This window comes from Pleuronectes platessa, chromosome 24, assembly GCF_947347685.1.
Source record: "Pleuronectes platessa chromosome 24, fPlePla1.1, whole genome shotgun sequence".
NCBI lineage: Eukaryota > Metazoa > Chordata > Actinopteri > Pleuronectiformes > Pleuronectidae > Pleuronectes > Pleuronectes platessa.
The window spans coordinates 2,632,434-2,653,518 of record NC_070649.1 but is presented as its reverse complement, the minus strand read 5'-3'; the positions used below and the strand labels follow the sequence as shown (position 1 = coordinate 2,653,518).

At 41.0% G+C, this 21,085-nt stretch overlaps 2 protein-coding genes and 1 long non-coding RNA gene across 3 annotated transcripts; 2 read left to right on the top strand and 1 right to left on the bottom strand.

The window, feature by feature from the left end:
- Window positions 1-647: 647 nt before the first annotated feature.
- On the bottom strand, window positions 648-8,927 carry LOC128431163 (dipeptidyl peptidase 4). The gene is made up of 26 exons (XM_053417395.1): window positions 8,383-8,927; window positions 8,204-8,291; window positions 7,739-7,837; window positions 6,623-6,714; window positions 6,442-6,516; window positions 6,298-6,350; window positions 6,143-6,215; window positions 5,850-5,970; window positions 5,281-5,435; window positions 5,096-5,193; window positions 4,884-5,013; window positions 4,479-4,517; window positions 4,090-4,188; window positions 3,932-4,002; window positions 3,776-3,826; window positions 3,561-3,673; window positions 3,416-3,463; window positions 3,230-3,328; window positions 2,817-2,886; window positions 2,547-2,741; window positions 2,281-2,335; window positions 2,087-2,186; window positions 1,459-1,517; window positions 1,297-1,369; window positions 1,122-1,195; window positions 648-1,031 (listed from the first exon to the last, which is right to left on the bottom strand). Exons 1-26 carry the CDS (start codon window positions 8,383-8,385, stop codon window positions 939-941), a joined length of 2,226 nt encoding a protein of 741 aa, XP_053273370.1. The 5' UTR covers window positions 8,386-8,927; the 3' UTR covers window positions 648-938.
- Window positions 8,928-9,176: 249 nt separating this feature from the next.
- On the top strand, window positions 9,177-10,224 carry LOC128431164 (uncharacterized). The gene is made up of 2 exons (XR_008334114.1): window positions 9,177-9,207; window positions 9,321-10,224. It is a non-coding gene; the product is annotated as an uncharacterized LOC128431164 (long non-coding RNA).
- A 4,294-nt stretch (window positions 10,225-14,518) lies between these two features.
- gca (grancalcin) lies at window positions 14,519-20,828 on the top strand. Its single transcript, XM_053417185.1, has 8 exons — window positions 14,519-14,679; window positions 16,256-16,483; window positions 17,029-17,098; window positions 18,126-18,169; window positions 18,436-18,583; window positions 19,031-19,144; window positions 19,380-19,438; window positions 19,647-20,828. The coding sequence occupies exons 1-8, from the start codon at window positions 14,656-14,658 to the stop codon at window positions 19,671-19,673; spliced, it is 714 nt and encodes a 237-aa protein (XP_053273160.1). The 5' UTR covers window positions 14,519-14,655; the 3' UTR covers window positions 19,674-20,828.
- The last annotated feature ends 257 nt before the right edge of the window (window positions 20,829-21,085 follow it).

Below are 21,085 nucleotides of genomic sequence, written 5' to 3'. Positions count from 1 at the left end.
CTGCTGCTATATGACTATGATAGATAGATAGATAGATAGATGGATAGATAGATAGATAGATAGATAGATAGATAGAGATAGATAGATGTTTGGGCTTGAGTTCATGATTTCCTGTTTCCTGTGTCTCTACCTCGTTAATTAGCTGCTCCGCCCTCATTAGTCTCATCTATGTCTCGTTAACTGTTTCTGTCTTTTTCTCTGTCCACCATTTTCCTCCTTGTCCTCACCTTTACCTCTGTGTTGCTTTGGAACCCTTTGGTGGACCTGAACACAAACTTTTGGAGCATACACGTAAGTCAGACAAATAACATGAGCACTATATACACGGGCCTGATTTGTCTGGTAAAGATTTCAGCTTTATTTCTTGAGAAGATCGAGGAAATGTTGCCCGACCTGTTTAAGACAGTGAACACATATCTCTGGATAAACCTACTTAATCAAAATCTGACCCAAAAAGTTAATATCACATCCTTCCAAGTTTCATTACTAATTATATTATAGTAAATACTACCATTTACTAACACAGCATTTTGACTTTGAGTCTCTGTATGATGTTTTATTGAAATACTGTCTCCAATGCGGTGAATTCTTATGAAAGCACAACCTCTCATATCGTGTCTATGCTGATGAAGTGCAGACAAAACACGTTTTCTGTTTCTCTGTTTAATTCTTTATTATTATAGAAAACAATTATCACATCAAACAGTCAATTATCTCATGAATCGAGTAAAAATATATAAAAATCACTTTGTAAAGGTAAAAGAATCTTTATCCAACTGAGTATACGTAAGAACAAATTTCACAGATTGACTTTCTCTTTATCCAGTTTATGGTCCAAATGAAAACTTAAAAAAGACAAGACATCAATATTGATCACTCCTGCATTTACAATTAAAACAGTTTTTATTCACATTGAGAAAAAGATCATCCGGTGGATTTCAGGCAAAGCACCTCTGCAGGAAGTGGCTCATGTGGGTGTAGACGTGCTGATTGGCCGAGCCGCTGAGGCCGTGATCCTTGTCCGTGTACCACTGAAAGAAAAACATGTTCCACGTTAACGACACGAGTCCATGTCAACGAGCATGTTGTATATTTTACTGTCTTTCTCTCTGATAACTCACCATAGCCTCAAAGTCCACATGCTCCTCCACCAGAGCCTCAGAGATCTCAGCTGCCTGCTGGAAGTGGACGTTGTCTGGAAAAACACAACAGAGAAAAACATAGAGTAAGGAAACATTTCAGGAGCTGGAAAGTGTCATATTATCACACAGATGAATAAGTTCCTGTGTGACTCACCATCAGCTGTTCCATGAACCAGGAGATACTGCACTGAATGGAAATTCTTAGCCCTGGCAGTTACTGTGGAGTTCTGCACACAATCACATGTGTGTTTGTTAGTGAGTTGTTAGTGAGTTGTTAGTTCAGTGTGATCACGATACGACAGAGTGTGAAACTTACAGCGTATCCGTCAGGGTTCTCTGAGGCCGTCAACATGTAGCGCTCCGTGTAGATGGAGTCTGGAACAAACACATCAGTGCAGATACCGTGAGTTTCCTCCTTCTGCAGGATTCTCTGACTCACTCACGCAGAAAGTACAGATGGGAAACAGGAAACTTGGAAGGATGTGGGTCAGGAAAGATATTATTGACATTCTCACCAATTTCCCAGGGAATCATTCATGGATCTTTGTCTGATACTGAAACCTAAATCGCCCCTGAGTGATTTATGATAGAGAAAGAGCTGCACATCATTTACCTCCTTTGTTAATGACCTGCTTCGCCTTAATTACTTTCACCAGTGTCTCATTAACTGGATGTTTGTGTCACTTTGTCTCATCACTCACATTCCTGCCTTTTCCTTCTGATTGGTTTTTAACCTCACCTTTTACTTTTGTATTCTTTAATACTTTCCTCGTGTGGCCTCTGGTGTCCTCACATGTCAAACAAATGCCTTCAAATAATGTATTTTTGTGATTTGGTCCCATACAAATACAACTTGATTCACTAGTTATAGTGAGTAGATCAGTTGTGGAAAAGGTTGGAGACGTGAATTTGCTTAAAGAAGATTAAAAACAACGAATAGATACCGTAATATTTCCATTTGGACACCGGGGCCACCGCCATCCCACATTTGAAAACTCCGCTGCCAGATCCCAGCGCCATTGACGTCACATATCCACCATAAGACTGCAGGGGGGGGGGGGGGGGGGGGGGGGGGGGTGAAGTGATCATTATACTGTGGTTCATCAACATCACATCACTGAGCTCTGCCTCTACTCACCCATCCCCAAATAGCAACTCTGTCTTTGTCAATGAAGCCCATTTTGATGAATTCCCTAAAAACCAAAGAGCAGATTGTTCAGACACGATCTATACTGGTCGGCCTCAGTGTTAATCAGGACATTCCCAGTGAGTGTGTGTGTGGGGCAGCATCTCAACCAGTGAAACGAGTCAAATCCAGTTTCATCAAGCTTTTCCTTGGAGAGGCTGAGGCTGTTTGTTTTTATGATGCACTGACTTGTCTGAACCGCTCCTCGCTTTCCTTACTTGGCCGCTGTTATCTGATCTTCCACGTCATAGGTTCCCAGACGTTTGTAGATCTCATGCATTAACCTGTCTCCCTGGAAACCACTTCCTCTTCCGTCAAAGCTGGCCACGATGACTTTCTCCGTGCTCGCCAGGTAAGTGGACCAGCTCACCCTGTAGACGTAATCGGCCTTCTGACTGCAGGGCCCTGCGTAACTGGAAGGTCACAATCCACAATCAGTCTGGAGAAGTCAGATTCATTTAATTTCCTGTTCAAAAAGTGATTCTTACACGTCTATCAGTAAAGGGTACTTCTTGGATTCATCAAAGTCTGGAGGCAAAAACATCTGGTACCACAAATCTGTCAAAAACACAAAAAATGAATGGAATTTAATAATTCTGTTTTGATATAACTAAGAGTAATTGGATAATAAAAGAGCAAGTATAAATATACATAACAAAAGTAGAAGAGCATATTTAAAATCAACTTTGAACTAAATCTGGGCCTCAAACTAAAATGAAACCATGTGGGAAATACAGAAGGGATACGTCTATTTGCTGCAACTACTTAATAAATACTTGAACCCATTTCTATAAGGACTCAGATCCTTTAACAAATCTTCAATGGCTGCATATTCTGGCAGTAGTAAGAAGTACAGTATTTTCTCCACAGTCACTTGTACAGTTGCTACTGAGTTACTCACCGAATCCGTAAAGTTTGATGCTTCCACGCCGCATGCTGGGCATTCGGATGTCAGAGATCAGGCTGCTGAATGCACTGTTGTCCTCCAGAGGCTTCACCTCTGCAAAGGTAGAAAAACACAGATTAGATCAAATGTTTTTCTGCTCCTTGGTTTTATATCAGCTTCAGCTCTAAATGTGTAGAATACCTTTATTATTCCTGTTATCCATGAGAGAGTGGTAAGGAATACCTGGACCTGTGAACACCAAGTACAGGAGTGTTATCCCCATGTATAAATACACAGACTGTTGTTTATTGCATGAGCCTGGAGGAATCGTTGAAGTATAACTGACCGCTGCAGCTCATTCGGTAGAAGGAGGCATTGTGGCTGAAGTAAGCTGAGTTGTATTGACATTTTTCTACGTTTAACGAACACGTCAGACACCTGGTCCCTTGTTTTGTCCATCTGAGACACACAAACACACAAACACACAAACACACACACTGTGAGTCTAGAAAAACAACACTTTTAATAAGAAATAAAGATCAAATACAGTAAAACTCTTACTCATAAACGTTCCTTTGTCCTGGCTTGCCACCCTCGTTACTTGAAAAATACCTGTGGAGTTCAGACGTTACTCAAACAAGAGTTTAAATAAAATGTAAGAAAATGATTTAGAATTTTTTTTATAGTTTAAACCAAATCACAGTCACAGTTACTTACACACTATCTGCAGTGACTTTCAGAATGTCAATGACTTCCCATTCTCCAGAGGTGATTTGTGTCGCTTTTTTCTGTTTGTAAGAAGCACAACAGAATATTTGACATATAAGACTTTGCCTTTAAATAAAGGATCACACTGTAGTTTTCCTGCCACGTACCCCGACCACGTGGTGGATGTGCTTGTACCCCTTAGTGTCACTCATCAGCAGGTAGTAGCTGTTCTTGTCTACAGTGAAGACAGGTTCTGCTGGAGAGAACTATAGGAAGAAAAAGGAACGTTAGAATATATAATGCAAAATGCAATAATTAATCTATATGTTCTCACTGTGAAAAGAATCAATGGAATTTATGGTTTCATTTTTAAATTCATTCATTCTGCTGGGAACTGTAGTAAATGTTACTGAGACAGGAAGTGGTGATCTAGACTATATTCCTGTGAAAGAGGAACTGACTGTTGGTCTGGCAATGATGTAGTAACTTACATCATACATTGATTTTTCAAGTAAATATAATAATAGAAGGAATAGTTTTCTGTTCTTTGACGTACCCGCCCGATCCAGCCTGTGGAACTCCTCAAATGCAGATTCTGCAAAACGATGAGCAACTGGTGTTTAGAGTTAAATCAAGCAAACATTCTAAAAAACATCTGAGATCCGAGTGAAGTTATAATATTACAAGAATAAAAATCGTAATATTACGAGAAGTCGCAACTTTCGGCTACATGTGAGGTCAGAGGGAGAATACATGAACATCAGTCTGTCGTCTGTGTTGAAATGAGGAAAGTGGAGGATCTTTAAAATAACTAAATGCTTCATACTTTGTCTCAGGACTCTGAAAAGAAACGGGGTCTATTCTGAAGAAAGAACCACACAGACTGGGAGGAGACTATCTATTTACTGGAGGAGGAAATGTTTGGTCTTATCTCAGCAACACGTGCTCATGATGTTTTTACCTCGACAGGATCCCAACTGGATCCCTTCAAGTCGTAAGTGGTCAGGATGACGTGGTTCTGTTCCCTCTTCAGCCACTGGACCGCGATGCGCTTGTCTGTCACCCAGGTCACGGTGGCCAGGTAGTGCTCACTGAGGGCGAGAGGAAGGCCACACTCCGGACTCTGTCTATTTCTTGGAGGCTACCAGATAAAATGCATAATCTGTTACGTACCTTGAGTTGAATAAATCTGGAACAACGACCTCAGTAATGGCCGCCGTGTTGTCAGTGTCCACAACAAACAGTTTGACGACAGGGTTGGGAGTTCCTGGCTGCACAGAGACATAATGTGAATAATGACACACAGTTCACTGACATGCAGCAATATGAGGCCAGTATAGAGTGGATGGATGTCCCACCTTTGGATATGGGATGGAAACAGTGGTGGGGTACTGGTTGTCTCCGTACCAGGAGTACTCTATAGTGTGGACCTCTGTGTCGTTAAACTCTACGTAGGCCACGTACTTCCCTCCTGGTGACCACCACAGGCCCTGGCTGGAGGAGAACATCTCCTCTGGAAGGAAGGAGAGAGAGAAGCTGCGTTAGCGTCCAGGTCTTCCTCTTGCTCAGGTGAAGACATGGACCACGTCTGTGTTGTTCTGTGGAAACTTTGCTGTGGTTTGTTTTTACTGTAGCAGAAGAATTGCATCACTTCCCCCAATAGGCCACTATTCTACTTTTTAACAACGCTGCATGTTCCTGTGACGTGCAGGAGAGAAACCAGTTAACGCTCCAGTGATGGTTTGTTACACTTTCAATTTCTGCTTTCTAAGAAGTGATCAGTGGAGGAAGTACTCAGGTCCTTGGTCGTTTCATGCTGTTTCCCTTGTCTAATGAATGTGTGAATCAAGGAGCAGAACTGAGATAAGGAGGGTTAGGGTTAGTACCAGATACCAGATGCCTCACGACTTCACGTTCAACCACTTACCCTCATACACCCAGTCTGGGATCCCATTCAGAATCTGATTCTCCTTGCCGTTGACTGTGACCCGCTGTGGGGCGGAGCCAGGGCTGGTCTTTACGTACACGTCATTCTTCCAAACAAAAGCCTGGAAACACAAAGTTCATCAAAGGTTTGTTTCCTGACCCTTCTGAAGCCCCTCTCCTCGAGTGTTTGGGAAAGGTTGAGAGCCACGACCTCCACCAGCACCCACTTGAAATAACACGGGTGTCACACAGGGTTATGCACATATAACCAATCATTAGTCGGCCCGGGCTCACCAGCTTGTTCCCTTTGGGCGCCCAGGCAAAGAACTGCACCTCATCAGGAATGTCGGAGGGTGTGACAAATTTGCTGAAAGGTTTCAGAGAAAACATCTCAGAGATTTGCACGAATGTCGTGAAGGTTTTTTAAAACTCACAGCTGAGGTACTCACTTCAGAACCCGGTCATACAGTGAATATGAGGCTGTAAACGAATGTCTCCACAGCTGATGGGACAAAAACAAACACAAAAGGCTGTGTGGTCACTCAGCAGCAGCAGACACGCATCACACACATGTGCAGTAAAGGTCAGTTTACCTTGGAGTAGTTGCTCATGAAAGCAACATGTTTGTGGTCGGCAGACAGCTTGTAGTCGTACGCTTTCATCGCCGTCTGTGTTGGAGGAGAAACAGAAAAGTTTCAGAGACGTCTCAGACAACACTGAAGTTTCTTTGTGTGAGTTTAAACAAAAAGAAACACACGGATGCACACGACTTACAAAGTTGTCTCTGCTCAGGAACTCCTCGCGCTCTCCACTGACCACATTGTGGAGGAAGACCGAGCCCGCGGACTTCTGCAGATATTCCTCATCTGTGGTGAACCATTTGCATAAAGAGTTTAGATGATCAGGCTTAATCAGAATGGAAGCACATTCAAATAAAAGTACAACACACGTGTTAAAGTTATGTTTTAGCCTCTGAAACTTCAGTTTTTTTAATCCCTACTCCTGCTTGTCCTGCAGTTTATAGATTAACAGTGAGCGTATGATATATAATATATAATATACAGCAGCTGTCCATTTTCATTTATACATCTATTATTACTTCAACGTGGTGATAACCTGTGTCTGTGTAAAACCCTCAAAGTGCATAGAGGCAGCTCTGTTGTTAAACTGTCCAATAAAACATGGAGTGGTAAAGTATTCAGCTTCATGATGTATCACATGACAAAACTCTGAGAACACGTTTGAGCTTCCAAGAGGAACATATTTCATAAAAGCTGAGGACGATAGAGGCAGCAATACGTAAATAAATATATTAAATAAAGGACTCGCTGAGATCACATTTGTTTTTTAACAAGTTTTTAAAGATATTTAGTCATTATTTAAAGACACTAAATCAATATTTTGAGTTTATGAGACTTATTTTTAGATACTTAGTCATTCTTTTCAGATTTAATTTCATTATTTTGAGTTTATAAGTAATTTTGTGATATATGTTCATTTATTTTGGGATTTTAAATCATCGTTTGGCGATACTAAGTCATTATTTTTGTATTAATTATAAAAAAACATTTCAGTAACCTGGTTATTTATTAAAGCAACAGTGATACATTATACATCCTGTCGCCTCTATAGTAAATCTTCCTTTACTGCACGTGTTTTCTTCTGTACTTTTATAAACTGTAAACAACAGAAAATGCCATGCACGTGCACCTCCACGCGTGCACGTGCATAGCACTGGAATGAAGGGAGTGAATAAGTAACCAGGACAGAGCAGAGCAGCTGATGATAATAAAGCATCTTCAGGGACACGTTTACTGGCACCATGTCCCACCTCCACCCTGGTACCACTCCTCCTCTCCATATCTGTGCTCATCGCAAAGCGTCTCCCACCTGAGATCCACATCATGCTGTAGCCCGCTGGTTTCAGTGTTCTGTTGAAGACGTCATCCAGGGTGAAGGACCTCTCGTTGCCATCGCCTCCCTGCTCCTCTGAAACGTGCGTTAGGGGAGTGAGAGCCTGGCAGACGAGTCATAGTTCACAGATAATCACAGTTGCATCATAGTCCTCATCATAAAAGAAGATAAGAGGCTGGAAGTGATAGAGAGCTTATCCCGAGTCACTTCTTATTTGGAGAGATAAAGAGATCTACTGAGATGTGAAAGATAAAAATATGCAACATCATGAATGGGATAAAGATTTAAGAAAACAATATATTAAGGTGCCATTCAACAACGCTCCAAGCGGATCGTGCGTAATGACGCGTGCGTAATTCTCCTGGGGGCATTTAACGGTGCGTCAGAGCGATTGATCCGTTCAATGTCAACACGTGAATCGTTTAAAAAGCAAACACTCACTTTTCAGGAACAAGGTCGTTGGCACCGCGATCAGAATGACGACGATCGCTAATCCGAAAAGTCCCAGCAGCACTTTGGCGATGGAGCCCTGTTCGTGGGTTGGGCGCACAAGAGTCAGGAATTAAATCAAAAACATTCCACAACATCTTCATGTGAGAATCTGCAAACCAGCAACAAACCATTTTCTCTCTTGATGGGGGATGTGAACCAGTAACCCTCCTAATCACAGCTCCATCGATCCACTGGGTTCCACTGTACCCAGAGGCTCTAAAGTTATGCGACGCTGGCTTTTCAGTTAAACATTATCTCGCGTGGAGTTTCAAAGGTGGGACAATAAACGTCCTGCGGTGTAAAGTTCGTCAGGTCCCAGTGTTTTGGAGGAAGTGCAGCTCGTCACCAGGCTCTTCCCCAAACCGCTCCGGCTCCACACATCTTTACAGACTGTTTGGATGTGATTCATTTGTTCTACCTCTGCTGCAGCTCATGTCGAATAACGGGCTCTGGTTTAAAGCTGCAGCAGGAGAGTTGACACGTGCAGAAGTCCTGTCTAACTGGGAGTTGTAATGTTTACTGGGCGAGGAGCATGGACTGGTCATTGTGCCTCTGATAAGAAACACATGTCATTTTAATCCTTAATAATATCATTAACCATCTGGATCTGTTGGCTGCACGTGAAGATGGATGACAGGTCTCCTCCCACATTCCAGAAGTGAAGCCAGAAGATCCCGGATACTAACGCCGCCATGTTGCACTGCTGTGGCAGAGTTAGAGCTTCAATGAATAATTAAACTGTGCAGAAGGATTTCAAACTTACAAATGATATTCACCATCTTGTTCTATGTTCTAAAGGGACTATTAAACCTCATGTTGATTATGAGGTGACTTCCTGGCTTGTTTCAACACTAGGTGGCGCTCATGTGAACTTTCCCAGTCACTAACGTACTTTTCCAGTGCTGCCATCAAGGAGCAGTTTTTCTCCTGGTGTCGGCTCAGGTCATGTTCAGGTATGACCCTCAGCTGACTCCACATAACATCACTGGTCCACCCTCATAAATCCCATACCATGTATTTACATAATCAATATCCCCCTTCCTGTTTCTGTCTGGTTCCTCAATAGAACTTGGAAGAGGAAACCTCTCACTTGATGATTCCTGAGAACAACATGATGTTCTTTACAGAACAACATGGCAGCATCCAGGACACTTCAGAGTTGGACTGGGAAATAAAATTCCATTTTAGCCCGTGGAAGTTTCCCTTTGTGTAAGTGCAGAGCTAAAAGCCCGTTAAAAGCTTAACAAATATAAAGCTGTGCCTTTATGAGGAATAGACATCATATTCTGCACACCGGACATCCTCAGCAAACAAACAGACAGTGGACGTCTTCCCTAATGCCCCGGGGCTTGTTTGAAGAGCGTTACTTCATGGGTGTCTCCATTTAACTGACACTAAACCAGCTCAAATCATTGATAGGTGTCACTTTGAACACACTCGCACAGATGTGGTGTCGATGTGTGGAAACAGAAAGAGAGAGGGAGAGAGGGATAGAGAGTAAGAAAGAAAGTGAAGGAGCCCTGATTTTGGAATGAATCCTGTTTATATACTGAATTTACTGAGGATATAAAGGACATACTTTTATATATATATACTGTATATATACATATATATAGATGTATAGATAAGTCATGAAAGAAGATGTAATCAAGCAGAACTCACTTTTAGAATTAAAACAGAAAACATGATCACGTTATCTCATCTGTCTGTTTTCATGATCAAATCAAACTATGCAACAAAGCATCAGATTCATTAACTTTGTCAAAACCGAAATGTTTCAAGTGAATTTAACTATTTGTGACTGTGTGTGTGTGACCTGCAACATTACTGTGATCGGTTGTGTTGCCTCTATTTGCAGCATGTGGGTGGATCTGGTTGTGTTTTCTAACTATTGTCGTTAATTTGACTGTTTTATTCTCATTGTAACATTGTTAAGGAAAGTTCTGAATAAAGTTTATTTGTGTCATAAATGCTGTGCATGTTTCTGTTGTTGGTCTGAATGTGTGTGTTGCCTGTGTTTTGAGTTGCAGAGCATTGAGCTCAGACTTCCATGCACATTCCAGATGTTTCTGTTTGCTACACATGTTGTTGCTTCCAAAAAAAGGGAGGCAGCACTTTGGTAAGTGTTGCACAAACTCAGTTGAACTGAGGTTAAACACCAACATTTTTCACGTGTCAGCTCCAGTGCACAACACGGTTTTTATCCTGTTTCCTCCCGGGGGTGAACAGAGGAGCTGGTTCTCATTCGGACAGATGTGGTGACAGTGTGAATGTTCTAATGGAATTCTTGGCTTGAGGTCGAGGGTGTTTTGAGTTTGGATGTTATTGTTCGGCAGAAGCTTGAAGGAATCGCTGGTTTTAGAAACGGCTCAGAGAAGCTTCTACTAACATCCTCACAGCTCTGAGTGAATCTGCTTCGTGAGCTGAAGCAGCAGCTGATCTCAGAGCTGTCTCTGGCACATCAGTCGCTGTTTCACAACTGTTATTTACTGTTGTCAGGGTAATATCATAATATTCTGGAGGAAACTTCAGGTTTTTCCCATCAGGATCACTAGATTGTATTGTTTCATTTTATTGTATAGCTCTTTCATTCTTTCACAACATCATTTCCACTCTCTGCTGCTGGAACAAGTGAATTCCCTGATGTGGGCTCCACAAAGTTTATCTTCTCTTATTTTATCTTAATAGTTTCACTTGTTTCTAGAACATTTGTCAAGTCATTTCTAGTTGTTCCATTTAAAGCCATGTTGTCACTTCAAATTCAGAACAAAACAACGCGGGCGACTCACAAAAACTTCCCATTATTCCCATAAGCTCTCAGATCTGTTCACAGAATATTTACCTTCATGGTTTGCAGTGTCATCCTGAAGCTGCGGTGCTGTCAGACTCTCATCTGACTGTTACTGCTGCGTCCTCGACCTGCTCCTCATATCAGGTGACACGCTGCTTGTTCTGCTGGAGTCACTGCACATTTCAGTGGAGGGTGAAATGCATTGAAGGTGTCGCCCTCGTGCCTGCAGATGCTCTCACCTTGTATCTTCAGATAAATGTCTTTCATGGCTGATTATCTTTGAGATCGACAGGATGCACGATTTGTGAACATTTGATCTGTATTGTCCTGAGAGAAGAGGAAACGTTTCTGTCCTGAGGGGTTTTCATCAGGTGAGGTTTGGTTTACCTGATGAAGGCCCACAGGACAGTGTGCAGGATTCATCCTCTCTCACCTGCACTTGCTTTTCCTCCCACGCATCCGTCCACTGTATTTTTGAACATGTGCATTGGCCTTTCTAGTGTTATCTTTATTTTCCTGAAAGATAAAGTGACAGTTTGGTGTTCCTCAGTTTGCAGCTGAAATATTAAGATTTCTCGTAATTTTCTGTATTTGTAAAGCAAGTCAGTGCCTTGTGCAAACGACTTTGAGTCCAGATCTTCTTTTATTTTTACATATGAAAAATTAACCTAGCTTGACCTTGTTTTTATAGAAATATGATGATTTGTGGTGTTTTGTTCATGGAGCATCAGAAATAGATTCTAGAGCACCCTCTTGTGGTGAAAAGGAAGAAACGCAGGAATGACATGTTTCTCTATTTTCAAATACAAATTGCATCTACAGGTTCATGAAACAACAAGTATAAAATATAAGGGACCCACCAATTTAAAATAAGATAAGGTATTTATAATATAAGATAAGAAAAGATAAGATAAAAATAGAAATATGATGAATTGTGATGTTTTAGTTTATGCACCCTCTGGTGGTGTAAAGGAGGAAACGCAGCACTGAAATGTTTTTCTAATTTTAAATATAAAACTGAATCAAAAGCTTAATAAAAAAATATGAATAAAATACTAAATACACTTTGTCATATACTGGATTCACAGAGAAGTGGCTAGGAGATGGAAAATAAGATAAATTAGAAATATGATGAAAAGTGATTTTCTGTTGAAGCACCCTCTAGTGGTGAAAAGGACGAAACGCAGGACTTACATGTTTTTCTAATTTTAAATATAAAACTGAATCCAAAGCTTCATAAAAAAATATGAATAAGATACTAAAGACACTTTGTCATGAACTGGATTCACAGAGAAGTGGCTAGGAGATGGACAATAAGATAAAACTAGAAATATGATGAATTGTGATTTTCTGTTGAAGCACCCTCTGGTGGTGAAAAAAGGAAACGCAGGACTTACATGTTTTTCAAATTTTAAACATAAAACTTAATCCAAAGCTTCATAAAAAAATATGAATAAAATACTAAAGACACTTTGTCATAAACTGGATTCACAGAGAAGTGGCTAGGAGATGGACAATAAGATAAAACTAGAAATATGATGAATTGTGATTTTCTGTTGAAGCACCCTCTGGTGGTGAAAAAAGGAAACGCAGGACTTACATGTTTTTCAAATTTTAAACATAAAACTTAATCCAAAGCTTCATAAAAAAATATGGATAAAATATTAAAGACACTTTGACATGAACTGGATTCACAGAGAAGTGGCTAGGAGATGGAAAATAAGATAAATTAGAAATATGATGAAAAGTGATTTTCTGTTGAAGCACCCTCTGGTGGTGAAAAAAGGAAACGCAGGACTTACATGTTTTTCAAATTTTAAACATAAAACTTAATCCAAAGCTTCATAAAAAAATATGGATAAAATATTAAAGACACTTTGACATGAACTGGATTCACAGAGAAGTGGCTAGGAGATGGAAAATAAGATAAATTAGAAATATGATGAAAAGTGATTTTCTGTTGAAGCACCCTCTGGTGGTGAAAAGGACGAAACACAGGACTTACATGTTTTTCTAATTTTAAATATAAAACTGAATCCAAAGCTTCATAAAAAAATATGAATAAGATACTAAAGACACTTTGTCATAAACTGGATTCACAGAGAAGTGGCTAGGAGATGGACAATAAGATAAAACTAGAAATATGATGAATTGTGATTTTCTGTTGAAGCACCCTCTGGTGGTGAAAAAAGGAAACGCAGGACTTACATGTTTTTCAAATTTTAAACATAAAACTTAATCCAAAGCTTCATAAAAAAATATGGATAAAATATTAAAGACACTTTGACATGAACTGGATTCACAGAGAAGTGGCTAGGAGATGGAAAATAAGATAAATTAGAAATATGATGAAAAGTGATTTTCTGTTGAAGCACCCTCTGGTGGTGAAAAGGACGAAACGCAGGACTTACATGTTTTTCTAATTTTAAATATAAAACTGAATCCAAAGCTTCATAAAAAATATGAATAAAATACTAAAGACACTTTGTCATAAACTGGATTCACAGAGAAGTGGCTAGGAGATGGACAATAAGATAAAACTAGAAATATGATGAATTGTGATTTTCTGTTGAAGCACCCTCTGGTAGTGAAAAAAAGGAAACGCAGGACTTACATGTTTTTCAAATTTTAAACATAAAACTTAATCCAAAGCTTCATAAAAAAATATGGATAAAATATTAAAGACACTTTGACATGAACTGGATTCACAGAAAAGTGGCTAGGAGATGTAAAATAAGATAACAAATTGTTATTTTTTGTTGAAGCACCCTCTGGTGGTGAAAAGGAGGAAACGCAGGACTTACATGTTTTTCTAATTTTAAACATAAAACTTAATCCAAAGCTTCATAAAAAAATATGGATAAAATATTAAAGACACTCTGACATGAACTGGATTCACAGAAAAGTGGCTAGAAGATGTAAAATAAGATAAAACTAGAAATATGATGAATTGTGATTTTCTGTTGAGGCACCCTCTGGTGGTGAAAAGGAGGAAACGCAGGACGTACATGTTTTTCTAATTTTAAATGTAAATTGAATCTAAAGGTTCATTAAAAAATAAGTTTAAAATATTAGGGACACACCGATGTTAGATAAGATAAGACAACATAAGATAAACCTAGAAATATGATAAATTTTGGTGTTTTGTTCATGCAGCATCAGAAAAAGATTTCGTTTTGAAATAGTGCAAATACCATACAAATAGTACGAATGGTATAAGATAGTGTAAGTAAGTTACTAAGCTTTGACACTTTGAGGTTAAATATCAATAAGGCGATAATTGTCAATAATTTTGTGATAGAAATTGACTGCTTTTAAATTCACCTGTGTTGCGTTCATGTAACTTTTATGTATGTTAATTACGAGGGTAAGTGAAAGCCACACAGAGTTGGTGGGCGGTGTCTTTTTCTCCTCCTCCTCCCTCATTTGTCTACTGCGCTGTCATCTCCTTGCACTTCCGGTAGCAGGCGCAAAACTCGGAAATGACGTAGGCACAGTTTTCGCACAACCAGGAAGTGACAGGCGTGCTAACACAGCGACCAACGCTTTGCGTCAGGGACTCTTCACAGACTCAGAGCTTTTCCTCATCTTCATCGCTGTCGCTCGACTCATGGCTTATCCAGGATACGGCGGGGTGAGTACAGTGTGTGTCCGCCGCCATTTGCCCGGCGGTAAACGAGCTGCAGCAGCGAGCGGAGCAGCGAGCTCCCATCGGTTCCACTCAGATTCCGATAATTGTGATTCAGCTTCCGCTCTCTTCCTGTAACACGGGGATTCTGCTCTTGTACTAATGTCTGAATCGGGTTCTGTTTAATTCACTTCTCAAATAACTTCATTAAGATTTAAACACAACTTGGCGTCATGAAGTCACAACGATGTGAGTTTTTTTAGAGGAGATAACGTTTCTTCCGGGATCCACATCCAGGCGGACACCTTCCGCCCGTGGATCTCAAACAGGTCAAATCAGGCAAACTGTGATTAAAGAGCAGCGTTTTAACCAATCACAGCAATTCAATGTGGAAAACGAGTCAGTTATAGATGAACACCAAAGCGATCCACGATAGAAAAGACAACAACAAGATCCTGTTAATATATTGTGTGGTTAGTGAAGCAAAAGTACTTTGGTTTAATGTACAACATAATGTCAGTGTGTAGTTTAAGTACTGACCCTGGAGATATACTGCCTCACTCAAGACACACCCACCCCCCCAGCCACCCAAATACACACACACTCTCCGTCACCACCAGGAATGTTCCTCATCTGTGAGACGTTATGATCAAGATCTGAACTCAATTTAGAAAACGTGTCTTTGCTCCTGATTGAAGGTTTAAAACTCTGGACACGTGACTCAGTACAAAAACCTTTTACAAACCTGACGTAGATCCCTCGTGTGTCATGTCTCCTGTGTAAGACTCACACAGTACATACTCATTACACTGCCTTACATTGAACCTTTGTTATATTGCTCATGATAAGACTGTGGCAGGACAATTATTGTTGTAGTTTTATTGTCTTGATCTTTGTGACTCATGAGCCAGAAACATTTAAACAAAAGCTAAGGCTTGGACTTAAGGAGCTAAAGGTCAATGTGTGATTTTCCAGCTGTCACTTATTGTTGTAGTAATAATAAGATTCAAAGTATGTGTCGCTCCCTCGTAATGAGACAGTCGCAGGTTTCCAGAGATCAAGTGGGCTGGACTGCACCTTGTTTAGATTACCCAGGATGTGTTGTGCTTGTTAAACCATTAGTAAACACGCAAGATGAGAACATACAGATGATGTTTTCCAGCTATATAATACAACGATACAATATAATAGCAACTCAGACAGGGATAACTTTCCAAAACTCAAAAGCAGGGCTCTGAAACAGTCCAGTAGCAAATAGATGAAGACATTACAAGCCACTGTGGTTGTTGAAAGAGAGGAAGAGTGAACGTTTTGCAATAATCTTTAGCTGAAAGAGACTTTTCACAACAGCGGTGATACGTTAGTCGAACGTCGAGTCCAAGATGACACCTAGGAGGTGACCTCTGATCGACGAGGCCCTTTCCTTCAGGCCACTGCTCAACATGGCATGCAGACTACTAATAGTGTGTATCTACAGGATCCATATGAATAATCCTGGTATCTTTATAAAGGTAACACATTTAACACTTTGTCTGAGCAGCTCCATAAATACCAGCCCTGTCTCTCCTGTGTTCTTCCTCAGTATGGGGGTGCGATGCCGGGCATGCCAGCTCAGGGGATGCCGCAGCAGGGAATGCCAGGAGGGCACATGGGAGGTCCCATGCCGGGGCAAATGGGTGGGCCCATGGGAGGCGCACCACCCCAGGGAGGATACCCTGCTTATGGAGGAGGCTATCAAGCCCAATATGGTGCCCCACAACTGGCTGCCAACGATCCAATGTGGGGTTACTTCACAGCCATAGCAGGCCAGGTAAGTGTGTGTGTGTGTCTGTGTGTGTGTGTCTGTGTGTGTGTGTGTCTGTGAGCTGCAGCTTCATTTCACAGACGTGTTGCTGCAGCTGTTCCACGAGCGACCTTCTTTCACTTCCTAGTTTCATGTTTGGACAAGAACAAGAAGCTGCTTCAGGCTTCATGGAACACTTCATGGCTCAGAGATGTTGGGACTTGGTACCAACTCGGTTTTACTGGTTGAAATAATTACCACTGTGTTGTTTCACACATAAATCAGGACGTGTACAGTTTCTACTGCTGAATTTGATGTGACATGATTTCAAGTATATTTTTTGTCACATTCTTTGTTGATTGTGTTGATGGACTCAGTGGGTGATAGACAGGAAGCAGGGCGAGTGTCTCTCTTTATTTCCTGATGTTTTCACTCAACATGTGTAGCGGGCTATTTGAGTGTGAGCAGGATTTCTGTCTTTACCTCAAGTCCCACTTCAGTCAGGTCTCTTGAAGACTGTGGTTATTTCAGTCGCGTGACTCAGACTGAGTTTCACTTTCTGCTCTGTACAGGACGGTGAGGTGGATGCAGAGGAACTCCAGAGGTGTCTGACTCAGTCGGGTTTCACTGGCAGCTACCAACGTAAGTTCACTACTCTCCCTCCCACATAAGATGTGACACACAAACAGGGGAACTGAGAGAACTCCTCTGTTGTGTATCAACAGCGTTTTGACAAGACTTCATTCAGGAATCCCTTTGTTCCTGTTGAGCAATTCTCCAATACTCTGGTTTAAATTCATTCTTAATTCAAACACAGCAATCATTTTCTGAACAGATTTTCTTTGCAGTGAAATTGCTGCATATACCATTTAAGAGTTTAAGGAAGATTTAGCATAAAAACGTCAATATTGCTGCAGCAGATGCAGAGATGTGTGTTTTAATCTGCACGTTCTTACTCCTTATTAAAAACCAGCTCTTCCATTACCCCCAGTACATCATGCTTCTAAATGTTCAATATTGCAACAAGCACATAACCTGAAGCCGTCTATTTACTGTGAGCAGGTTTGACTGATTCTGGAAGTTATCCACAAATATTGGCTTTTTGAATAACTCATCTGAGTCCTGTCGACTTTAGCAGCTGCTTTTCTAGTCTTTAGTGTTTAGTGAATCAGCTGCTGCCTTTAGAATTCCTATAAAAAGTAAATCCAATTCTGGAATACAAAAGCCTGGACTGTATATTGAACTGAGGTATTGATGGGGGAGGGGGGCAATTGTAGGGATGGGCCTCTGTGCTGTGTACCCAGTGAAAGCAGCCACTGCATGAGCGGAACCTTTTGTGTGTGTGGAACTCAATTTGAAACTTAATTTAAGCAGCGTCTTGATAACAATTCAGTCCGGACCAGGCGATAACAAGTAACACATGTTTTTTCTGGCAGTGGAAAGGAAGCTTCTACATGGATATTAATTTTTTTGATTCTTGGAAAGAATACTTATTCTGATTTCCTTTTGTAAATTGACCTTGTTAGTAGGTTGCAGCAGAATTACAGACATTTAAAATGACTCTAGAGAGAGAAGCAGTTAAACGTTGTGTATTTCTTTTTTCCACTGTACCATGAACATACGGAGCTGTGATATTCATGTGATCTTAACATGTTGTGATTGTTTGCAGCTTTCAGCCTGGATACTTGCAGGATCATGATCGCGATGCTCGATGTATCCTTTGTTTATTGTGATGTTAATCTTCTGTCTCCATCTCTTAATGACACTGGGCCTGTAACTAAAGCTCAGACTGATGTTTAGTGGACACACTGTCCCCGTCACCACCCCCTAGTCCAACCTCATCATTCATACTCAGTGTTGAAGTATGTGAACGGCAGGTGTGGCTCTGCCTCGGACCAGGTTTAACCAGCTGCTCCCTTTAGCACTTGCACCCTGCTGTCAGTATCCAGCTATGACAACCTTAACTCGACCGTCTCCAGAGGGACCACACGGGCAAGATGGGTTTCAACGAGTTCAAGGATCTGTTCGTGGCTCTGAACGGCTGGAAGCAGAACTTCATGATGGTGGACCAGGACAGGAGCGGAAACATCGATCCTAACGAGATGTCTCGGGCCATCAACGCTATGGGTGAGAGTCTGTAACAGTCTGTAACACAATGGGTATTTAGTAGGCCCCCCCCCCCCCCCCCTAATCGCACATCCAATGCAGAGCAGACACTTAATTACACCTAACAGAAGTCGGTGAGACTTTAATCTGTGCTGACTGGTGTGATCTGTCTCATTACGCTTTTGATCACAGCGGAACAATTAGCTACAAACTGCTGACACTGTCAATTCTTCATCATTCACAGCTCAGCAGAGGAAACATTACACCCTCACACGCGCTGCTGCTTCCTCTAGCAGGATGTGAAGTCCCTATCAGATCCATGTTAGAATAGAGATTAGGAGGAGGAATTATGGAAGAGATTTGGCTCAGACAAAACTGAAAAGTCCGACGGTCTGAACCAAACAGGAAACAAGAAACAATCTGTCACACACACTGTCTACATATTGTAATGAGATTGTTTTCTTTCAGGCTACCACATCAGTCCTCAGACTCTCACTGTCATCATCAAGCGCTACAGCAAAAATGGCCGAATCTTCTTCGATGACTACGTGGCGTCCTGTGTCAAACTGCGCGCTCTCTCAGGTACCACACACAAGAACCAGGATCCGTGTTGCATAGAAAGGACCTGACGTGCTCAGTGAACAGCCACTCGAGTGCAGATGTACGATTTCCCATTTGGCTTTTCACTCCACCTGTGACTCCCTCTCATGAGCTGTGACCTTCTGCTCAGCTCAGTGCACAGATCTGTTGTGAAATCAGGTTTGCTGAAATCGTTGTGAGCTTCCAGTGTCGTGAGCGTTTCCTCTTCCTGTTGCAGACCACTTCAGGCGGAGAGACACCATGCAGCAGGGAACTGTCGCCTTCCAGTATGATGATGTGAGTCCCAGTTTCTTAATAGATCTCTCACTGCTTCACATGGTTTACAGCTTGAGGAGTTTTTTAGCCTCAAATGATCTCAATGGACTGAATGGAAGTTACTGGGATGTGTTGCGTATGTCACAGATGTTTGGTTTGTTAGCCGGCACATGAATCACAAACTCCCTCTCTTTGTCTCCCCTCTCTGCACCCCCGCCCTTGTCAACAGTTCATCCAGTGCACAATGGCCGTCTAAGTGCTGCAGTCCGCCCCGGCACCACGAGGTAAGGCCGTCTCACGGACCGACCGGCGGCTGATTCTGGAGCAGTGCCTCACAGGAATGCAAAGGGAGGCCAGTAAATTAGACTTTGAGGCCATGAGGTGCAACATGAAAGTACAAATTGCTTGTAATGCTTAACATAATGCTTTAGTCTTGTATGTCACATGGGGATGAGTTGAGGGTGTATGAGATGTACACACACATGCGCGCATATATATATACAGAGTATGTATCCACCGTAGAGGGAATATAATAGATTTCTATAATAAAGTTCTGTGTCTTGATACTAAAAAGGATGATGTGGACACCTATTGTGCCATTATACTCTCTGAATGTATGGTTAAATATATGAAAAGGTCATAACAAAGGCAGCATCCTGGTTAATGAGTAGGTGTTAGCAGCATTACCAGATGAACAGGAGGTAGACATTCAGACAGATAGGAACTCCTAGCTTGTGCAGCTTGTCCTGTGCAGTGTCTGTGTTTAAAGCATTTTATAAGAAAGAAATATTGTGCACTTCTGTTTTATAAAACTTGTATTGAGCCTTACATTAACCATTAATAGATGCATATTAACCTTGCTGTTTAACTTGATAACGAGCCAAAGTGACTGTGAGCTGAACCACACTGATATTAACATGTTGCCATATATGTAGTCTCTTTTATTCAAGAGTGTGGTGTTTCAGTTTGAAAGCAGGACTTAATGATTGGTCATGTTTTCACTGAGAACCCTGCGCTTGCACTCTCCACATGCTCAAACGTTTCTCTTTGGAGTTTTTCTTCTGCTCTCCAATTTTAATGTGCAACAAATCTTTTAAACTTCCCCAACCAATAGAATGGTGTCGAGTTGAAGAATTAAATTCCCCAAATCCAAGAGCAGAGGAAAAGGTCCATAAGAACAGAGGAGAAATCTGAATGCAAAGGCTGAAAAACCAAGCTCTTGAATAAAGATGTGAAAACCCCATCGTCACCTAGTATAGCTCTTCACACTGTATGTTCATATACTTACTTTTTGTTTCCTTGTTTCATAAACACAGCCAGTTTTTTGCAGTGAAGTCAAATCTCCTCACACACCCGGTGTTGCAGGAAATATCATATTTTGTTAATCATAATAAACACTTTTTAATCAGTATGCATTCTGTTTATTCATTTATACAATTGCGCATTTTATCCCCTCAGTATATTTACACAATATAATTAAATTCTTTAAATATAGTTCAGGACGAAAACATTCAAATTAGCTGTTAAGTGTTGCATTGTATAAAATACAGTGGCAAACATTTAAAAAAATGCATAAAAACAATTGTGAACAGCACTAGATTTAAAAAGTGACCTTTATACCCAGTACAGCATTTACACATTTTTTTCTAATCTCTGTGCAATAGTTTG